The 17,618-nt window shown below is 46.3% G+C and overlaps 1 protein-coding gene across 6 annotated transcripts in view; it reads right to left on the bottom strand.

The window, feature by feature from the left end:
• The window catches only part of UTRN (utrophin), a 760,310-nt gene that overhangs the window by 239,632 nt on the left and 503,060 nt on the right, over positions 1-17,618 (bottom strand). For all 6 annotated transcript variants that reach the window (XM_056853742.1, XM_056853743.1, XM_056853744.1 and 3 more), the window contains one exon: positions 7,853-8,009. In XM_056853742.1, the coding sequence (XP_056709720.1) occupies positions 7,853-8,009 (157 nt within the window). The remainder of the gene's footprint in view (positions 1-7,852; positions 8,010-17,618) is intronic.

Here is a 17,618-nt window from a genome sequence, read left to right as displayed (position 1 = left end):
GTCGGTGAACAGCTGGATCGGAGGAGGAGTGATATATTGAAGACCCTGAGAGAGGCTGCTGTGACAGGCCCACCATCGGAGGCTCGACTTGACGGCTTTGGGTAAAATCAAGTGTTTGCGAGACCTGAGGGAGATCTCCCTCTGATATGGGCGAAGGAACCACTGCAAGGTCCTGGCATGAAGTCTGGCCCACCGTACTGCTGGAATGGTGGAGATCATAAGGCCCTGAAGTTTTGCTAGGTTGATGATCTGAGATGACTTGGAGAGAAGAGTGAACTTGGCCAAGGAGGAGATCTTGGTTACCTTGTCCTCTGGAAGTGACAGAGTGTTGGAGACTGTGTCTATGTGGACGCCCAAGTGAAGCAGATGCTGGGAAGGGGAAAGATGGCTCTTTTCCTTATCAGGAAACCGTGGGTTTCCAAAAGCTCCATGACTATCATGGTGTGGTTGAGACATAGATCCCTCAATGACGCACAGATCAGAATGTCGTCTAAGTAGGGGTGCACTCGGATCCCTTTCTGCCGTGCCCGGGCTATCAAGGTTACAAGAACCTTCGTGAAGACCCGGGGGGCAGATGACAAGCTGAAGGGGAGCACCCGGAACTGGTAGTGCCTGTGTTGAAAGCGGAAATGGAGGAATTGTCAATGAAGGGGATCATGATGTGAAGGTAGGCTTCCTTTAAGTCGATTAATGTGAGGAAGTCCTGTGGTCGTAGAGCCTCTGTGATCGAACGCAGAGTCTCCATCCTGAAGCGTCTTCTGAGGATGTGTCTGTTGAGGAACTTGAGGTCTAGGATAGCCCTCCAATCTCCGTTTCTCTTTGGCACTGTGAAGAAATAGGAGTAGACTCCCAATGAGTGCTCCTGTGGATTGACTGGTTCGATGGCTTGGATGTCGAGTAGATGACGGATGGCTTCTGCTGTCCTGAGCTGCTTTTCTCTGTTTGAAGGGCGAGTCAATGTTACAAGACGGTCTGGAGGCGTGGAAACCCGTTCCAGCTGGTAGCCGTGATGGATGATGTTGAATACCCAGGCATCTGGGTGGGAGGTTTTCCACCGGTGCCGGAATTGAGTCAGCCTGCCCCCCACAGGCTGAATGGGAGCGTCATTGTTTTGATGGTCGAAAGGACTTGTCGTTCCTTTCTCCCTGGGAGTTGGTGAAGCTTGGGGGTTTGGAGAAGCGCCCCCCCCTCCAAAATGACCCCCTGGAGGAGCTCCACTGACTTCTTCTTTGTTCCGTTCTGTATCGGGATTGGGTGTGGGAGGTGCGAAAAGAACCCTGGGAGGAGAAGCTTTTTTGTTCTTTACGGAAAACCTTGGGTAAGGCCTTCTTCTTGTCCTTCGTTTCGACCAATATCTCTTCCAGCTTTTACCCGAAAAGCTTCTTTCCCTGAAAGGGGAACCCCATTAAGACTGTTTTGGATCTGTGCTCTACTTGCCACAGATGGATCCATAGAGCCCTTCTAGCCGCCGCCGTAGTTGCCATGGCCCTAGCCGCGAAGGCCATCGTGTCTAAGGAGGAGTCTGCTAGAAAAGACACAGCTTTTAGAATCCTAGAAGCCCCCTCCAAGGCGTTCCTGTCGTCCTCTGGGATAAGTTTGCTCAGTTTTCTGGTCCAGACTATTGCCGCACGAATGACAAGGGCTGAAGTGATGGAAGCTTGGATGGCCCAGGCTGCTGCATCGTGGGACTTCTTGCAAGCCAAATCGGCTTTTCGGTCGACGGGATCCCTAATAAGGCCCTGGCCCTCCTCTGTGACTAGGTCAGAGGTATGGAGAGCAGTGACTGCGGGTTCCACTAGGGGGACCTTGAATATTTCAGCAGAGTTACTGGCTATATTATAAGTTTCTTAACTATTGCTGGAGGTTGGCGAGAAGCCAGGAGTTTATCCCACTCTGCATTAATAAGGGTTAAGAAATAATCAGGGACAGGAGCTACGCGTGGAGTAGCATGGTGCATGTGGAAGAACTCTTTGGCCCCTAGCTGCTTCTCTTGAGGCTGGGAGCCAGGGGCTGCATTTAAGTCAAGGGCTGTTAGAGTTTTGGAAAGCAGGGATTGATAGTCATCAGGGCTAAATAACCTGAGTTGCTTTTCCTCTCCTTCAGAAGAGAACTCACCTTCTTCCCTCTCATCGTCAGAGGAGGCAGGGGAAAAGGTGACCGGGGTGGAGGTTGATTTGGTCGGAGGGGCCTTAAGGGCTGCCTTGGTAAGCCACTGGCTCCCTCCCTCCCTTTGGGGTGGTTGGGAACTGGGGCCCTCCCCAGGGTCGCTAACAGAAAGTTCGGAGGAGTCAGGGACAGAGGAGGTAGGGGAAGCGAGCTGTACCGCTCTGATTCCTTCTACAAAGGCATCCTTAATTAGGGCCAAAAGTTCCGCCTTAAGGGACAGCAGTCCCGCCGCCTCTATGGCGGTTAGAGGGGGCGCGTTACCCTCCGAGGAGGGAGTCAGTGCCTTACCAGCTGGAGGGTTCTCCGTGGATGTGGCTTGTGGCGCTGCTGGAGCCGTCGGGTACTCCGGCTCCGTCGCCGCGGACGGGAGCCTGCGTGGCACGGCCGCAGCAAAAGAGTGGGGGACAGTGGTTGCGCGAACCCTTTTGTTGCTTTTAGCAAGAGCCGCATCAGTTCCTTTCCTTTTAATGGAACCGTCTCCCCGCTCCCTCTTGCTCTTCCCCTTAGATCCACCGGAGTGGCTGCCAGGGGGCTTTTGTTGGGCTTGCGGGGCAGGAACAAGCAAGCCGGGGTCCAAATCTTCCTGCGCGATAAAGGCGTCAGGAGGGGCGTCCGCCATTTTGATTTGGCGGGAAAGCAAAAAACCTGACTAACAGGCCTATACTGGGCAGCAGGAAGACAGAAAGAAACAGTACAGAGTAGAAAATAGATCTCTAAGAGGAGGAAGAAAGAAATTTTGGAAAATTAGTCTTCTAAGCAGAATTAGAAGAGAGCTGCTGATAGAGCCTGCTCTCCCGATGCGAGGCAGGAAAGAACTGGAAATGCGAGGCAGGAAAGAACTGGAAACTGTTTCCCCAGAGACAGGAAGTCAAAGTTTAGTCCTGCCTCCCAGAAGCAAGAGGAACGGAAACACCCACATTACAGATTACCTCCTCTTCCAGAGCGAGAACATCAGGGTAAATCATTACACACACAGTGTACCAGCATCTAACCTGTGATTATCAATTTGTCTCCAGGCAGTTTTTTTTAAGGCAGCAAAGAGTAGTCTCTTATATAAAAGGTCAAATCAGAAGGTAGTGATTCAATTCTAAACCTCTATGTAAACATTTATTCAAAGTATTTTACAAAAGGGTGGGTGCTTATTAAAACTTCCATATCTCTTAAATGCAACTGTCTGAGCTAAAAATGCATGACAACTTAAAAACTGAAGCTCTTTAAAATAGATTTCCCCAAGACAATAGTAAGCATTAAAAATGCTTTAAGCTTATAAACCATCGCCAGATGCTAGAACGTTTTGTTTTGCTGTCAAGTCACAACTGACTTATGGTGACCCCATGGGCTTTTCAAGGCAAGAGATATTCAGAGGTGGTTTGTCATTGCCTGCTTCTGCATCCAGACCCTGCACTTCCATGGTGGTCTCCCATCCAAATACTAACCAAGGCTAACACTACTTAGCTTCTGAGATCTGAGGAGATTGGGTTAGCCTACGCTATCCATCTCAGGGCACTAGAACATTACTGAGCTGGAAAGTAACTCCAGCTCCTTCATTATATGCCATCACAAAAACTGAGATGTGTGGTTTTGTACACAACTAGTATAGTCTAAGCACTTTTCATATATAACGTTATCAAATACATCAATTTGGTTTCCTTGTGAAATGCTATGATATTTATTGCTGTGAATTTAGCATTCTTTAGATGGCCAATTAATGAAGACAAAGAAACTTTGTGATGCATCTTCTAAGTGCTTTTGAAGCATTAATAAAGACAAACGTATTAAAATGAAAAAAAAAAACACAGCCATTGAGCAGAGGCAATCAACACATCACAGAGGCAAAACAAACATTCTCTTTTTCAGCTTCCATTTATTTCAGCTGGGCTTGTTTAGGGCTTTTTTTTGCAAACTGTTACCATTGGATGGATATTGCAATCATTTTTAGGTTTGATTTGAAAAATGAAAATTTGATTTAAAAAAAATTAAAATTTAATATGTGCCTCAGGAGGATAAAGTACATTTTCAGTACAAATACACTGGATAGAAAGAGCAAACTTTTACATGGAATATTTTGAAAAGACAGCATTAGAATCGGCACCTTACAAACCTACAGCCTGGTTCAGTTTCGTAGATGACACATTTACTATATGGAGCCATGGTGAAGAAAAATTAATTGACTTTCTAAACCATCTTAATAATATCCATCCATTCAGTTTACCATGGAAAAGGAAATTGAGGCTAAACTCCCATTTCTTGATACCCTTGTCATCTGTAAAACAAACTTTCAGTTAGGTCACAAGGTCTACCGGAAACCAACTCACACAGATCGCTACTTACACAAAAACTCCAACCACCACCCCCGACAGAAAAGAGGAATAATCAAAACATTAATGGACCGTGCAAGACGGATCTGTGAACCACAGCTTCTCAAGGAAGAAACTAATCATCTAAATTACGGACTGCTAGCAAACGGCTATTCCAAGAATGAAATCAGAAGTGCCATTAAACCAAACAAAAATCAGAAAACTCAGGAAAAACAGTCTCCCATAGGAAAGGTATTCTTGCCATTTATTAAAGGAGTCACTGATAGGATGGAGAAACTTTTGAAAAAACATAACCTACAGTGTTTAAACCCACCAAGAAAATACAACAAATGCTACGATCAGCAAAAGACAAAAGAGACCCCCTCACCTCTGCAGGAGTATATCGTATACCTTGCAGCTGTGGACAATTTTACATCGGGACCACAAAACGCAGCATACAAACAAGGATAAAAGAACATGAAAGATACTGCAGACTTGGCCAACCTGAGAAATCAGCAGTGGCTGAACATGGACTGACACAAACAGGACACAGGGTCTTATTCCAAGACACTGAAAGACTGGACAATTCTACCAACTATTTTGTCAGATTGCACAGAGAAGCCACTGAAATTCATAAACATCAGCACAACTTTAACAGAAAAGAAGAGAGTTTAAGAATGAATAAGGCTTGGCTTCCTGTCTTGAAAACCTCCAGACTAACAAAGACTACAGTCAACAATAGCCATGCAGATTAGCTTTGAATTTCACACATTAACAGATCACTTCAGGATACAATGGTTCCATATTAACATACCACACCCTCATTAGCACATTATCTTGATACTTACAGGACAATGGTTAGCACATTACCTTTGTTACTTTTTGTAGGACAATGATTCAGCTCAAACCCAACCCCTTTCTGACTATATATTACTCTTCCTACACGCTTGACACTGAGAGACACTGTCCTTCAGGGTTACTCCTCTGAAGATGTCGGCCACAGCTGCTGGCGAAACATCAGGAAAGAAAATACCAAGACCATGGTTACACAGCCCGGATAACCTACGAGCCTTCGACAATATTTTGAGGCTTCTCAACTTTGATGGATTCCAACCTGTGTCTTCAAATATGGATGTATGCATACATACACAAGAAACAGAAGTTGTGCTGCTCTGGAAGCTATCGCTCCATATTGTTAACATTTATTCCTGTCTAGGCCTGAGCATTAATGGAAAGCAGACTGGAAGGTTTTGCAGCAAAGCTGGCTACACACAAAGCCAATTAACTTCCCCTTTTCTATCCCTTCCATGTTAATATTTGATAATGCTTTTCAGGGGTTTAAAAAATAAAGGTGCTATATAAATAAATGCATTCACATTCATACACTTTTAAAATAAAACCATTTGTAAAACAGTGAAAATGGCTCGGGGCAGGGCACCATAACCACCAGTGAATGTGTGCTCTGCACAGACAGCCCTGCACTGAAAGGTGCAGAACCAATGAAGCCAGGTTCACCTTACCAGTAGAAATGAGTGTGATAACCACAGTTTAAAGGCACATCTGTACTTACCTTCATCTTACTTAGCTGAGAAGAGAAATGTTTAGCTGATCCATTTCAATCTAGTTTAGGCCTGGCTTTGGGACACAGACTGTTTGGTGGACAGTCTCCATTTATAGCTGGATAAGGGAACTGCCTTACAACTGGCCCTTCTGGATATATCATCCAGGTTTGATAGGGTCAATCACTTGCTACTGCTGAAGTATATGAGATATGAGCTGGAAGTGTAGCTCTGGGGTGGGTTTTGGTCTTTTTTTATCAGTTGGATGTAGAAGGTGATGGCCGCAAAGGAAGAATCAGCTACATGGCATTTGCTGTGGGGAGTGATCTTGCCCATGCTTGCCCGTATTGGCTTTTTATGAGACCCATTAAGATAAGGCCTGCAGTTTTGGTGTGGATTGTCATCAGAACGCTGATAACACCCAGCTTTCTGTATCATTAAATAAGCTGCTGGATGCTGCCATATCTACGCTGGACTATTGGTCAAGTAGTTAAGAGTAAATAATTTGAAAGTGAATCCCCCCAAAATGGAGGGTCAGTAAGGCAGCTGCATTGGGAGTGCTCTTACTCACCAACTTTTTTTAACAAACACCACAAAGAGCTTGGTACCCCTGTTAGAACCAGCTCCACAATGGAGAAAGAGGGGTTTGCTGTGGCTAACAATGCTTTTTACCACCTATATTTGGCCCACAACATTTTCCTATTTCAAGACTGCCAATACAGCCGTGCTGATCCATGTAACAGTAACCTTGAAGGCTGGTTGTTGTAACATTCAGTTCCTGGGACAGCCTTGAAGAAAATTCAGAAACTGTCCTGTTACAAAATGCAGCAGACTGTCTGACATCAGTGAGGGCTGCAGTAGGATTACCAGTCAGCAGCTGGCAACTGGGAAGGTGCTGTTGGGTGACAGTGGGATGTCTCTTCTGGGGAAAACCCAGAAGTGACATCATCCCTCTCTAGAAATAACTAGAAACTCCATGGTAAAACTACAGAGCTTCGTAGAGCAGACTGATGTTGCTTCTAGGGTTTCCTGCAGAAGTGATGTCACACCATAGCCTGATGGTGATTTTTGCCTTCCCGCTGGCTGCTGGAGTGGCAGTGGGAAACAGGAGCCTGGACTGGGAGTTGCAGGGATACTTGCACTGATTTCCCCTTGGTTTCTGATTCCAGTTCAAGGTGCTCATACTTAACTGTAAAACCATTCACAACCTGGAGCTCCTGTACCTGAAGGACCATTTCTTCTGGTATGAGTGGATGTGGCAGCTTCTCACAGCATAGGAATGCCTTTTGGTTGTTCTGACCCCCATGAGGGTACATGCTGCTGCTCCCCAAACACAGGCTTTTTCTGTGGCTGCTCTGATGTTTGTGGAATAGAGTCCCAGACAAAATAAAATTACAAGACCTATGTTTCTCTTGCACCTTTGGCGAGCTTATAAAACAAAACTCTTTAGAAGAGCTTTTGGCTCCTCAAGAGAATTATTTTAAGGGTGTCTTGAAAGACAACACTGTGTGTTTATCTAAGGTTTTCCGGCCAGTTGCTTTAATTCACTTGTTCTGATGTTATTGTTATTACTGCCTGTGGTTGCTACCAGTTAAATGAGAGAAAGGCAGGCTTACAATGTTTTAAAGAAATTCCAGAACTCTCTCTTTGCATGTGAATAGAAAACAAAACAGAAATCCATTAATTTTCACAGTTGCTTCCTTATCTCTAAGCAGATATAACCCTGATGAACAAAAGGTTGCATAAAACCATACTACCACACACCAAACATTCGTCAGTTTAGAAACTTCTTCCAATATGGAAACTGTATATTAAAAGGCAAAAACTCACCTTACAGTGGTCATACTGTTGCTGTAAAGTTGGAACATCCTCACCAATAGGCATTTGCTTTTTTAGCTCTTCATCTTTCAGATTCAGCCATTTGAGAAGCTCTTCCAGTGATATCAGCAATTTATTCCACTTTTCTGCACTGGCCTCCAAGTGAGCCCTATGATGACATACATACAGAAAATCTTGGATTGAAAAAAGGATGTACTACATTTTAAAGGATAAACCCTATACCAGAATGAATTGAGAATGTTATCTTAAATATTTTAATGCAAATAAACTGCTTAGCTGGTCTATTGAACTCAAGAACTTGAAAATATTTTGCACGTGAAAAGCAAAAGAATCTAATCTTAAAGGGTGCTGTCTGCAGATGTCAGAATAATATCTTGATGGTGTCTGAATCTATATAAAATCCTTCTGCCTAAATATCCAAATGCAAGAGGGAAATCCTTATATTCTGTTTTTACTTAGGATTCTAAATACCACAACTCTGTGCAAGTTAGTAAGTATCAAAAGTTTGTCACTTCTGTTGTACTGCACTTACCATTAACAAGGTAATTCTTTAAAATCAGGAACCCAGGTTTTTATGAAAGGCTGATATGCAGAATGTCAGTGGCACAAAAAGGTTGAAGTTGACCAGCTGAATGTATAAACTGTGCAAATCCAGATTATTTACTGTGTTGCTGACTCTATCATTTGCTCAGCATTGTTCTGTGATTCAGCTAATAGAACAATCTTATTTGTATAGCTACGCATGACAATGTCAGAATCTTTTCTCACTCTCTTGCCTATTTGAAACTACAACCGACAGGAAATGTCATCACATCCTAACACAAGGAAATTGTTGTAATATTCTCAGATCACTTACTTTCTACTGTTTCTATTAGCGTACCTAACATGTTTCAGATTGTAGCTTTAGATTTTACATTTGGACAGGCTTCTCTGTGCTTTCTATAATGAATGGAAGTACTCATCTCTTTAGTGAGGAATGTAGACTTCTAATTTAACTCCATCCATTTGATATTAATTCTGACACCACATAAGTACATTTCACTAGTAAACAACTTTACTTCCACTAAGTTAACTAGGTTATAGAACAGAACCAAGTCCTTAATTTTCTGGTAGCTCAGTATGTAGTTACTATAGAGGCCACTCCTGAAGGGGGGGGGGACGAAGCTCCTTAGGAGCTGGCATGACCCTGCGCCTGCGTAGGTGCCACCTTATCACAGAATAAGTTGGCACCCTTGTCGGCACAAGGACAAACACACCAGCGTCCAGGTGCTGCCAGGCCCCCACCGCCAGCACAGCCATGCCAACAGGGCTTTCCTGGAAGGGAAAGCCCACACCAGCATGGCGTTCTTGGGAGTTGATCTGTACCAGATGGCCCATAGGTCTGATCCAGCAGACCTCTTGACTCCATAAACTATTTCTTTTTTTTAAATCTAGTAGTTTGTTCTTTTCTGCCTTTTGGACAGGCTTAAACTTTTTCTCTAATTTGATCTTGCTTGAGTCTAGTCTTAGAAGCTACTCGTCTTTTGAGCCTACTTGATCTCTCAAAGCATCCCTATGAGGGATTAGTTCTGGGTATTAGTTCTGGGGTGGGCACGATGATTTCTACCACTATGTAGCTAGTTTTATATATATATATATACATACATTGGCGTGGATCCAGAGAATCATAAGAAGTACCACTTTGCTTCCTCCCCTTTTCTGGATGACTCTTTTCAACCTTTAAAACCCCACTGTGGCCTCCTCCCTCCTCCTCCTATGCTAACCGGCAATGTCCCCTGCCAAGCCCAATAAAAAATAATATTTTCTTCTCTTTTAAGACCCTAAACTTATACTTGAGGATACAGTCTGATTCCAAACTAATCTTCCCAAGACTACCACTGTATTGTGAGAGGAAAAGATCAATTACCGTATTTTCCGGCGTACAAGACGACTGGGCGTATAAGACGACCCCCCCCCATTTTTACAGTTAAAATTTAGAGTTTGGGATTGTCCTGAGTCCGCGGCCTAGGGTCGGCCCTCAGGACTGCGCCCCAACCCCGCGGCCGCCCCCAGACCTCCTGGAGTGGCCCAACCCGAGTCCGCAGCCTGGGGCCAGCCACCGGTCCTCCTGGGGCAGCTCAACCCCCGGGGACATGGACAGAGCGGAGGCGGCTCCCCAGGGAGATTCTCCAATCCGGCTCGGAATTCAGCATCCGGCGTATAAGACGACACCCGGCGTATAAGACGACCCCTGACTTTTGAGAAGATTTTCCTGGGTTAAAAAGTAGTCTTATACGCCAGAAAATACAGTATGTATCTCTCTGCTCCTCTTTCCCTCTGGAATTCGACTGCTGCTTGAGCTTTTCCAAAGACCAACAGGTCACAAGCAAAAGGGAAATAAAATACATATAAACCAAACAAAATATCTAAGATCATATGTAACTTTCATTTCAGTTTTCTCATTTTAAATAAATAAAGATGCAAATTAAAATTTTAAAAGATAAAACCGTTAAATACCACAGACAAAAATTTTGCGACCACCAAGGTCTCATTTGGATCAATATCTGCTAGTAGCTTAATTACAAGCTCTTGCTTAATAACAGGGCTCCATTTTTTAATATATCTATAGATCCATTTCTCACGGGCCACATTTTATTTCTTGCAGTCAATGAAAAAGTGCCAAATGGTGTCTAGGTCACCTGAGTTAAAATCGCAGAGTCAACTTGAAAAGGAGATTCCTTGAAGTCTACCTGTTAATTCCCCTAACAGCAAAGCATTTAACCTTGCCCAGGAGAATAATATTCTGTATTTGGGAACCATTAAGAACTTACAATATGTATTTTGGGACTGGGAGGCCCATGTAATATAGGGAACATACTCTTCGAGCTCTGCAGCACATGCTCCAATTATTGAGGTGTAATGTGTGTGTGTGTGTGTTAAGTGCCGTCAAGTCGCTTCCAACTCAGGGCGACCCTATGAATGAAAGTCCTCCAAAATGTCCTATCTTTGACAGCCTTGCTCAGATCTTGCAAATTGAAGGCTGTGGCTTCCTTTATTGAGTCAATCCATCTCTTGTTGGGTCTTCCTCTTTTCCTGCTGCCCTCAACTTTTCCTAACTTTTCCAGTGACTCTTGTCGTCTCATGACGTGACCAAAATACGATAGCCTCAGTTTAGTCATTTTGGCTTCTAGGGTCAGTTCAGGCTTGATTTGATCTATAACCCACTGATTTGTTTTTTTGGCAGTCCACGGAATCCGTAACACTCTCCTCCAACACCACATTTCAAAGGAATCTATTTTCTTCCTATCAGCTTTCTTCACTGTCCAGCTTTCACACCCATACATAGTAATAGGGAATACGATGGCATGAATTAATCTTGTCTTCAGCTGTAATACCTTAAATTTAATTTGCCTACATGCAGACTGAAAATCTATTTTATTAAAGGTTTCCAGAGGAAGGCCCAATTTTAGTAATAGGGAATACGATGGCATGAATTAATCTTGTCTTCAGCTGTAATACCTTAAATTTAATTTGCCTACATGCAGACTGAAAATCTATTTTATTAAAGGTTTCCAGAGGAAGGCCCAATTTTAGTAGTCTGTCATCCACCAATTTCGACCATGAGCTTTGGAAACCATCATTTGCCAAATAGTACAGATAGGAACCTTGCATTGAGCTGCAGATTTTCAAAGTAAGGGAGAAGGTTGCTATCCAGGCCTTAGCCTCCAGAGATGGTTCTGCAAATTCCAGTCAGATAGCTGGGCCACTGCTGCTTGGGCTTCTGCTTTGGACCCAGCCAGCAGGAGCTTTGTGAGCTCCACTTGTGCTTGTGCCCTGCTTCACTGTGTACTCTCGGGTGTGGCATGCAACCATACACAGACATGATGCCCTTCTCCCTTTATGATTTAATTTTGTATTAGCCTCTGCTTCAAACTGCCCAGACAGGTTGCCCTTGCTTTGTCTTCCTGGTCTACTTTCTTATCCTTTTGCCTCCCCCTTCTTAAACAGGGCTCCCAAGAGCCACTATGCCCCCCCAACAAAGATTTTCTCCCCCCCCATATGATCCTGGTCTAAACCATGTATCTAATTTTGTAATTTTATATTTGTACAGCTGTAGATGTATACTAAGATACACTTCTTACATCTGATGAAGTGGGCTGTAGTTAAAAAACGTCATGTCACAATAAATCTTTAGTAAGTAAATAGGTAAGAAATATATTTACCTAGCACAAAAAAATTGATTATGTAGTGGTGCCAAAGGAGAAGTAATGGGGTCACTGGGATTTATTTTGCTGACATATTTTCTAAAAAAATATGCAATTTGTCATAACATGAAGTTTAATGTCTATAGTAGCAAAGTAGCATTTACAAAAGGATTTTAGATGTCCCACCAATACAATAATAACAACCTACTGCCTGAACAGTGTTTAAAATGTAATTACATCTAATTAAGGGGGAGAGAAGGAATTCTAACTTCTGTTCCACATGTGTAACCACTAGAACAGATTAGCTTCCCATTGTCAGGCCTGTGTCTCAGTTTCACTTTTCCACCAACTTGCTCCCAAGGATTGTTTTGCATTTTTGGGACTCTTTGAAGTAGACAGTACTCCGTGGGAACGGAGGCATCTCTAGACTGTTTTGAAACTGTAATCTCATAAGCCTGTCCTAAGCTGCTGAATGCTGAATGCTTTTTCCAATGCTTTTATATAGTCAAGTGTATCCCAGTGCTCTCCATTGCTGTCTTAGATCCTGTATGCTCTGTTTACATATGCTACCAGTAAACCATCTTCCTTGGACGACCCTGTCTCGGTCTGTGGTTTGTGGTTCTCAACAGGCCAAGGGCTGACATTAAGACAGCAATCCCTTCATCCTTCACCTGTCAGGCTGGAGCCCCGGAGGGTTCGCCTGCCACTCGGATGGGAGCTAGGCGAGTGCTCTCCGAGTGATTCAACCGTGGCTGGAGCCCCGTGTGGTTCGCCCCGGGCCCGGCGGATCTGATCCCCGGGTAGCGAGTTCCTGCTGAGAACCCTGGAAGACTTCCAGTCGTGGTCCCTTCCCTTGGGAACATCGTCTGACGACCCCAACCTCGTACGGGATGTTGTAGCTGAGCTACTTCGGACTGACACAGAAGTTAGTCGCTTAAATGGGCTGGTACGGGCCCAGTGGCATTCTCTAACCGCGACAACCCCCTGGATGTCCGACGTTGCGGATGCCAGTGCCTGCCAAGACCTCCAAGTCCTTGACCGGTTGGTAGATGATGCTCGGTTGGCGGCTGAGGATTTACAACTGCTAACTGACTTATTGGACGAACTTATTGCTCGTGAAACCCAACCAGATCTGACCGCGGTCCCAATCCGCCCTGCTGACATGGCGACCCCGGTCACACCAGCCCCCGAACTGTGCCAAGTTGAAGCGAAAGCAGTGGCCGCACGAGTGACTGCCCTCTTCCATGGCCACAATGCAGCCACTATCTCGGTGGCTGAACTCACAAAAAACCTCACCCCTGATTTCGGTGCGAATGCAGTGGCTTTGGCGGTACTGATCCAACTGATGCTGGACCTACAGGATCACCGCGCTGAGCTCCTCTACACTTTGGGAAAGGAGGCTCTTCCCCTCATTACCACGAAGCTGACCGCCCAACTAGCAACTGACCTGGAGTTGGCTGAACGTAAGAAAGCGGAGGAACAAACGCGAGCAGCGGCGGAAGCCGCAGCAAAGGCTCGGGCAGAGCAGGAGGAGAAGGAACGTTTGGCCCGGGAACGGGCGCGAAGTGGTACGTGCCCCCGCCAGCCCAGGGATTTTGACTTTCCCCCCCCATTCCTTTCGTCGTTCGTTTCGTCTCGTAGCATCTAATGAACCCGCAGGCTGGCGGGAACTCTACCCAAAAGAGCGGATGATTCTGACGAGGAGGACTTGTATACAGGGGAACCACTTTGGGCCAGTGGTTTACGGACCAGCCAGTCCCGCTGGATTAGCGGTGCAGGCAACGAGATATTTTTGCTACGTAACCAAAATATGGACCTTTTGGAACAGGTAGCACGTTTGCAAGACCAACTAGCCTTAGTACTCCAGGACAACGACCAGTTGCAACAGGCTCCCACTGCGCCCGTTACCCCCGCTCTCGTGATACCGCAGCAGCTGCCGCAACAACCAGCTGCTCCGGCCGGTGGCGGGGGTCCTGCTAGAGGCAGGGGTCCTGCCGAGCCTGGAGGAGGACCTGTAGTACCGGGCAGAGACCCGGCAGCTCCTGGCGGGGGCCCCGTTATTCCGGGCGAGGGTCCCGCAGCTCCCGGTCCCGCTGCACCTGGGGGAGGACCTATCGCACCCGCGTTTCCAGGAGTTCCGGCCCCTGGATACCCCCCAATGCCTCTAATGCCATGGAGACCGCCTAAACTGAACGTTACCTATGACGGCTCTGTGGAAACCTTACCCCGCTTTTTACATCATGTGGATAGTTACATGCGGGAGCACAGGCAATTCTTCCCAACTGAAGAGAGCCGCGTCAGCTTCGTTGCCTCCCTGCTAACGGAAAAGGCGGCCGACTGGATGATTCTCCAGTTTGATACATGGTCCCGCTCCATTATGAGCTTCTCTGAACGCGCTGTATTGCGAGACTTTTTGGATAAAAATCTTGCTCGGGGATTCATTCGGCCGTCAACCACCCCCAATTCAGCCCCCGCTTTCTTTGTCCGTAAGAAAGGTGATTTGCGTTTGTGTATAGACTTCAGAAAACTCAACGCAGTTACCCAGACTAACGCCTATCCTATTCCATTGATTTCAGACATCTTAGGACAACTACAGGAGGGGCGTATTTTCACCAAATTGGACTTGGTTGAGGCTTCTTACCGGGTTCGGATTCGCGACGGAGATGAACCCCTTACAGCCTTTTCTAGCTGCTTCGGCATGTATGAATTTCTTGTGATGCCTTTCGGGTTAAAAGGGGCCCCGGGGGTCTTCATGCAGCTCATTAATGAGACTCCTCCATGACTTATTATATCGTGGCGTGGTAGTGTATCTTGATGATATCCTAATTTATTCGAAATCCATGGAATAACACGTTACTCTAGTTCGGGAGGTATTACAACGTCTCCGCGATCATCAACTCTATGCGAAGTTGTCTAAGTGTGAGTTTCACCAAGAGCAACTAACTTTTTTGGGGTACATCATTTCACATCGGGGTCTCAGCATGGACCCTGCTAAAGTGCAAGCAGTTCTAGACTGGACTCCTCCCTCCACCCGTAAGCAAGTGCAGCAGTTTCTGGGCTTTGCCAATTTCTACCACGGTTTCATTCCCAACTTTGCTCAAGTGGCACTGCCAAGCACCGACCTCCTTAAAACTAAAGGTAAAGGGGTCTCAGTTACGTTACCCACCGCCAAAGTGCTTTGGACTGATCAATGTCAAACCGCCTTTACAGCCCTCAAACGACTTTTCACCTCAGAACCGGTGCTGCAGCACCCCAGCCCGAACCAAATGTTCATTGTGCGAGTAGATGCGTCTGATGTGGCTATGGGGGGGGGCTCTTCTCCAGAGGGGGCCTGACAGTCTTCTCCACCCCTGTGCTTACTTTTCTAAGAGGTTTGCGCACGCTCAATTGAATTGGCCGATTTGGGAGAAGGAGGCAGCAGCCGTCCATCATGCCCTCACCCTATGGAGACAGTTTTTGGAGGGATCCGGGGTCCCCTTTGAGGTCTGGACCGATCACAAAAATCTAGAGGCCCTCACGGGGACCCACAAACTGTCCGCGAAACAACAGCGTTGGGCTGACTTCTTTGCCCAATTCCGTTTTGTACTTAAACATGTACCTGGGAAACAAAACGTGCTTGCTGACGCTCTTTCCAGGTTGCCCCAATATCCAGTAAAAATTGACCGTCCTACGGACTCTTTATTCACTCCGGCGCACAAAGGAGCTCTACCCGTCCTGGCGGTAAAAACTCGGTCCCAAACTCTGCTCCAGTCCCAGACCCAAGCAATAGACAGCAGAGCATCGGGCGCAGGAGAACCAACCCCCCCCTCCAGATCCGCCTGCGCTGACCATCACCGGCGCTCCGCAGCTCCCCCCCACTCCATCGCCACCGGCCGCAGCTCAGGAGTCCTCCTTTTCTGTTGTGGGGGGGAGTGATCCTGTCCAATTCCTTCCTGGACTCCCTTCGTACTCAATGCCTGGCCGAATGCTCCGCTCAAACTCTAGCCCAGGGCTTTCTTGAACGGGGTGGATGTTTATACAAAGACTCGAAGCTGTACGTGCCTAAAGTGCTTCGAAGAGAAGTCCTACAATTAGCTCATGGAGCTAAGACGGCAGGACATTTCGGTTTCCTAAAGACCCTTCACTTATTACGCAGACAATTTTGGTGGGTGGGCATGCGTACGGATGTGGATTCCTTTATTTGCAGTTGTCCCATTTGTGCCACTGTCAAACGATCCCAGGGTAAGCCTCCGGGGCTACTACAACCACTGGAAATTCCCAGCAAACCCTGGGAAGTGATTGCCATGGATTTCATGACTGACCTCCCTCTCAGTGAAGGAAAAACTCTACTTTGGGTTATTACCGATTTATTTTCCAAACAGGTGCATTTGGTTCCATGTGCGGGTATCCCCTCCGCCCCCAGGTTGGCCCGCCTTTTCCTGTCACATATTGTCCGTCTACATTCCTTCCCGTGTAAGATAATTTGCGACCGCGGAAGTAGCTACGTGGCTAAATTTTGGAAGGCATTCCTCAAGTTGGTGGGGGTGGAGCAGGGTTTGTCTAGCGCTTATCACCCCCAAACGGATGGGCAAACGGAACGTGTCAATGCTGTCCTGGAAAGTTATTTGCGCTGTTATGTCAATTACCATCAGGATAATTGGGTTGAATTGTTGCCTTTTGCTGAATATGCTTACAATAATGCTGTGCATCAGTCAACAGGTTTTAGTCCATTCTATGTAGTGTACGGTCAGGATTTTGGCCCCATTGCTCATGTGGATATGACGGGGGTGGAGGGGAGTGTCAAGGTGAATTCCTGGACTCAAGCCATCTGCAACACCTGGCCCTGGCTAGTAAAGAATCTAGACAGGGCCAAGCGCAAATACAAGGCTCAAGCAGATAAGCATCGTTCTCCCAGTAAAGACTTTCAAGTGGGAGACTTAGTGTACCTTTCCACCAAGAATCTGCGGTCCACCCGACCTTGCCATAAACTCAGTGCCAAGTACGTGGGGCCATATCCCATCGCCCGGATAATTAACCCCGTCACTGTGGAACTGACTCTTCCGAAAACCTTAAGACGTATCCACCCTGTCTTCCATGTTAGTCTCCTCAAGCCTCATGTCGCCTCCTCAGATTGGCACCCAGAACCGCCCCCTGAGCAGCCTGTGATGGTGGGGGGGGGGGAGGAACATTTCGAAGTGTCTAAGATTCTAGACTCTCGTATACGTCATGGGTCTCTACAGTATCTGGTTCGTTGGAAACACTTCCCCCTGCCTATGATGAATGGGTGAAGGCACGAGACGTCTCCGCCCCGGACCTAGTGCACGCCTTCCACACCGCCTACCCCGATAAACCATCCCCCTTGCCGACCGGGAGGGGGCCCTAAGGGGAGCAGAATGTCAGGCCTGTCTCAGTTTCACTTTTCCACCAACTTGCTCCCAAGGATTGTTTTGCATTTTTGGGACTCTTTGAAGTAGACAGTACTCTGTGGGAACGGAGGCATCTCTAGACTGTTTTGAAACTGTAATCTCATAAGCCTGTCCTAAGCTGCTGAATGCTGAATGCTTTTTCCAATGCTTTTATATAGTCAAGTGTAT

This window comes from Euleptes europaea, chromosome 7, assembly GCF_029931775.1.
Source record: "Euleptes europaea isolate rEulEur1 chromosome 7, rEulEur1.hap1, whole genome shotgun sequence".
Lineage (NCBI taxonomy): Eukaryota > Metazoa > Chordata > Lepidosauria > Squamata > Sphaerodactylidae > Euleptes > Euleptes europaea.
Note: the sequence above shows the minus strand (reverse complement) of the source record. Positions and strands in the feature narration are given on the sequence as shown.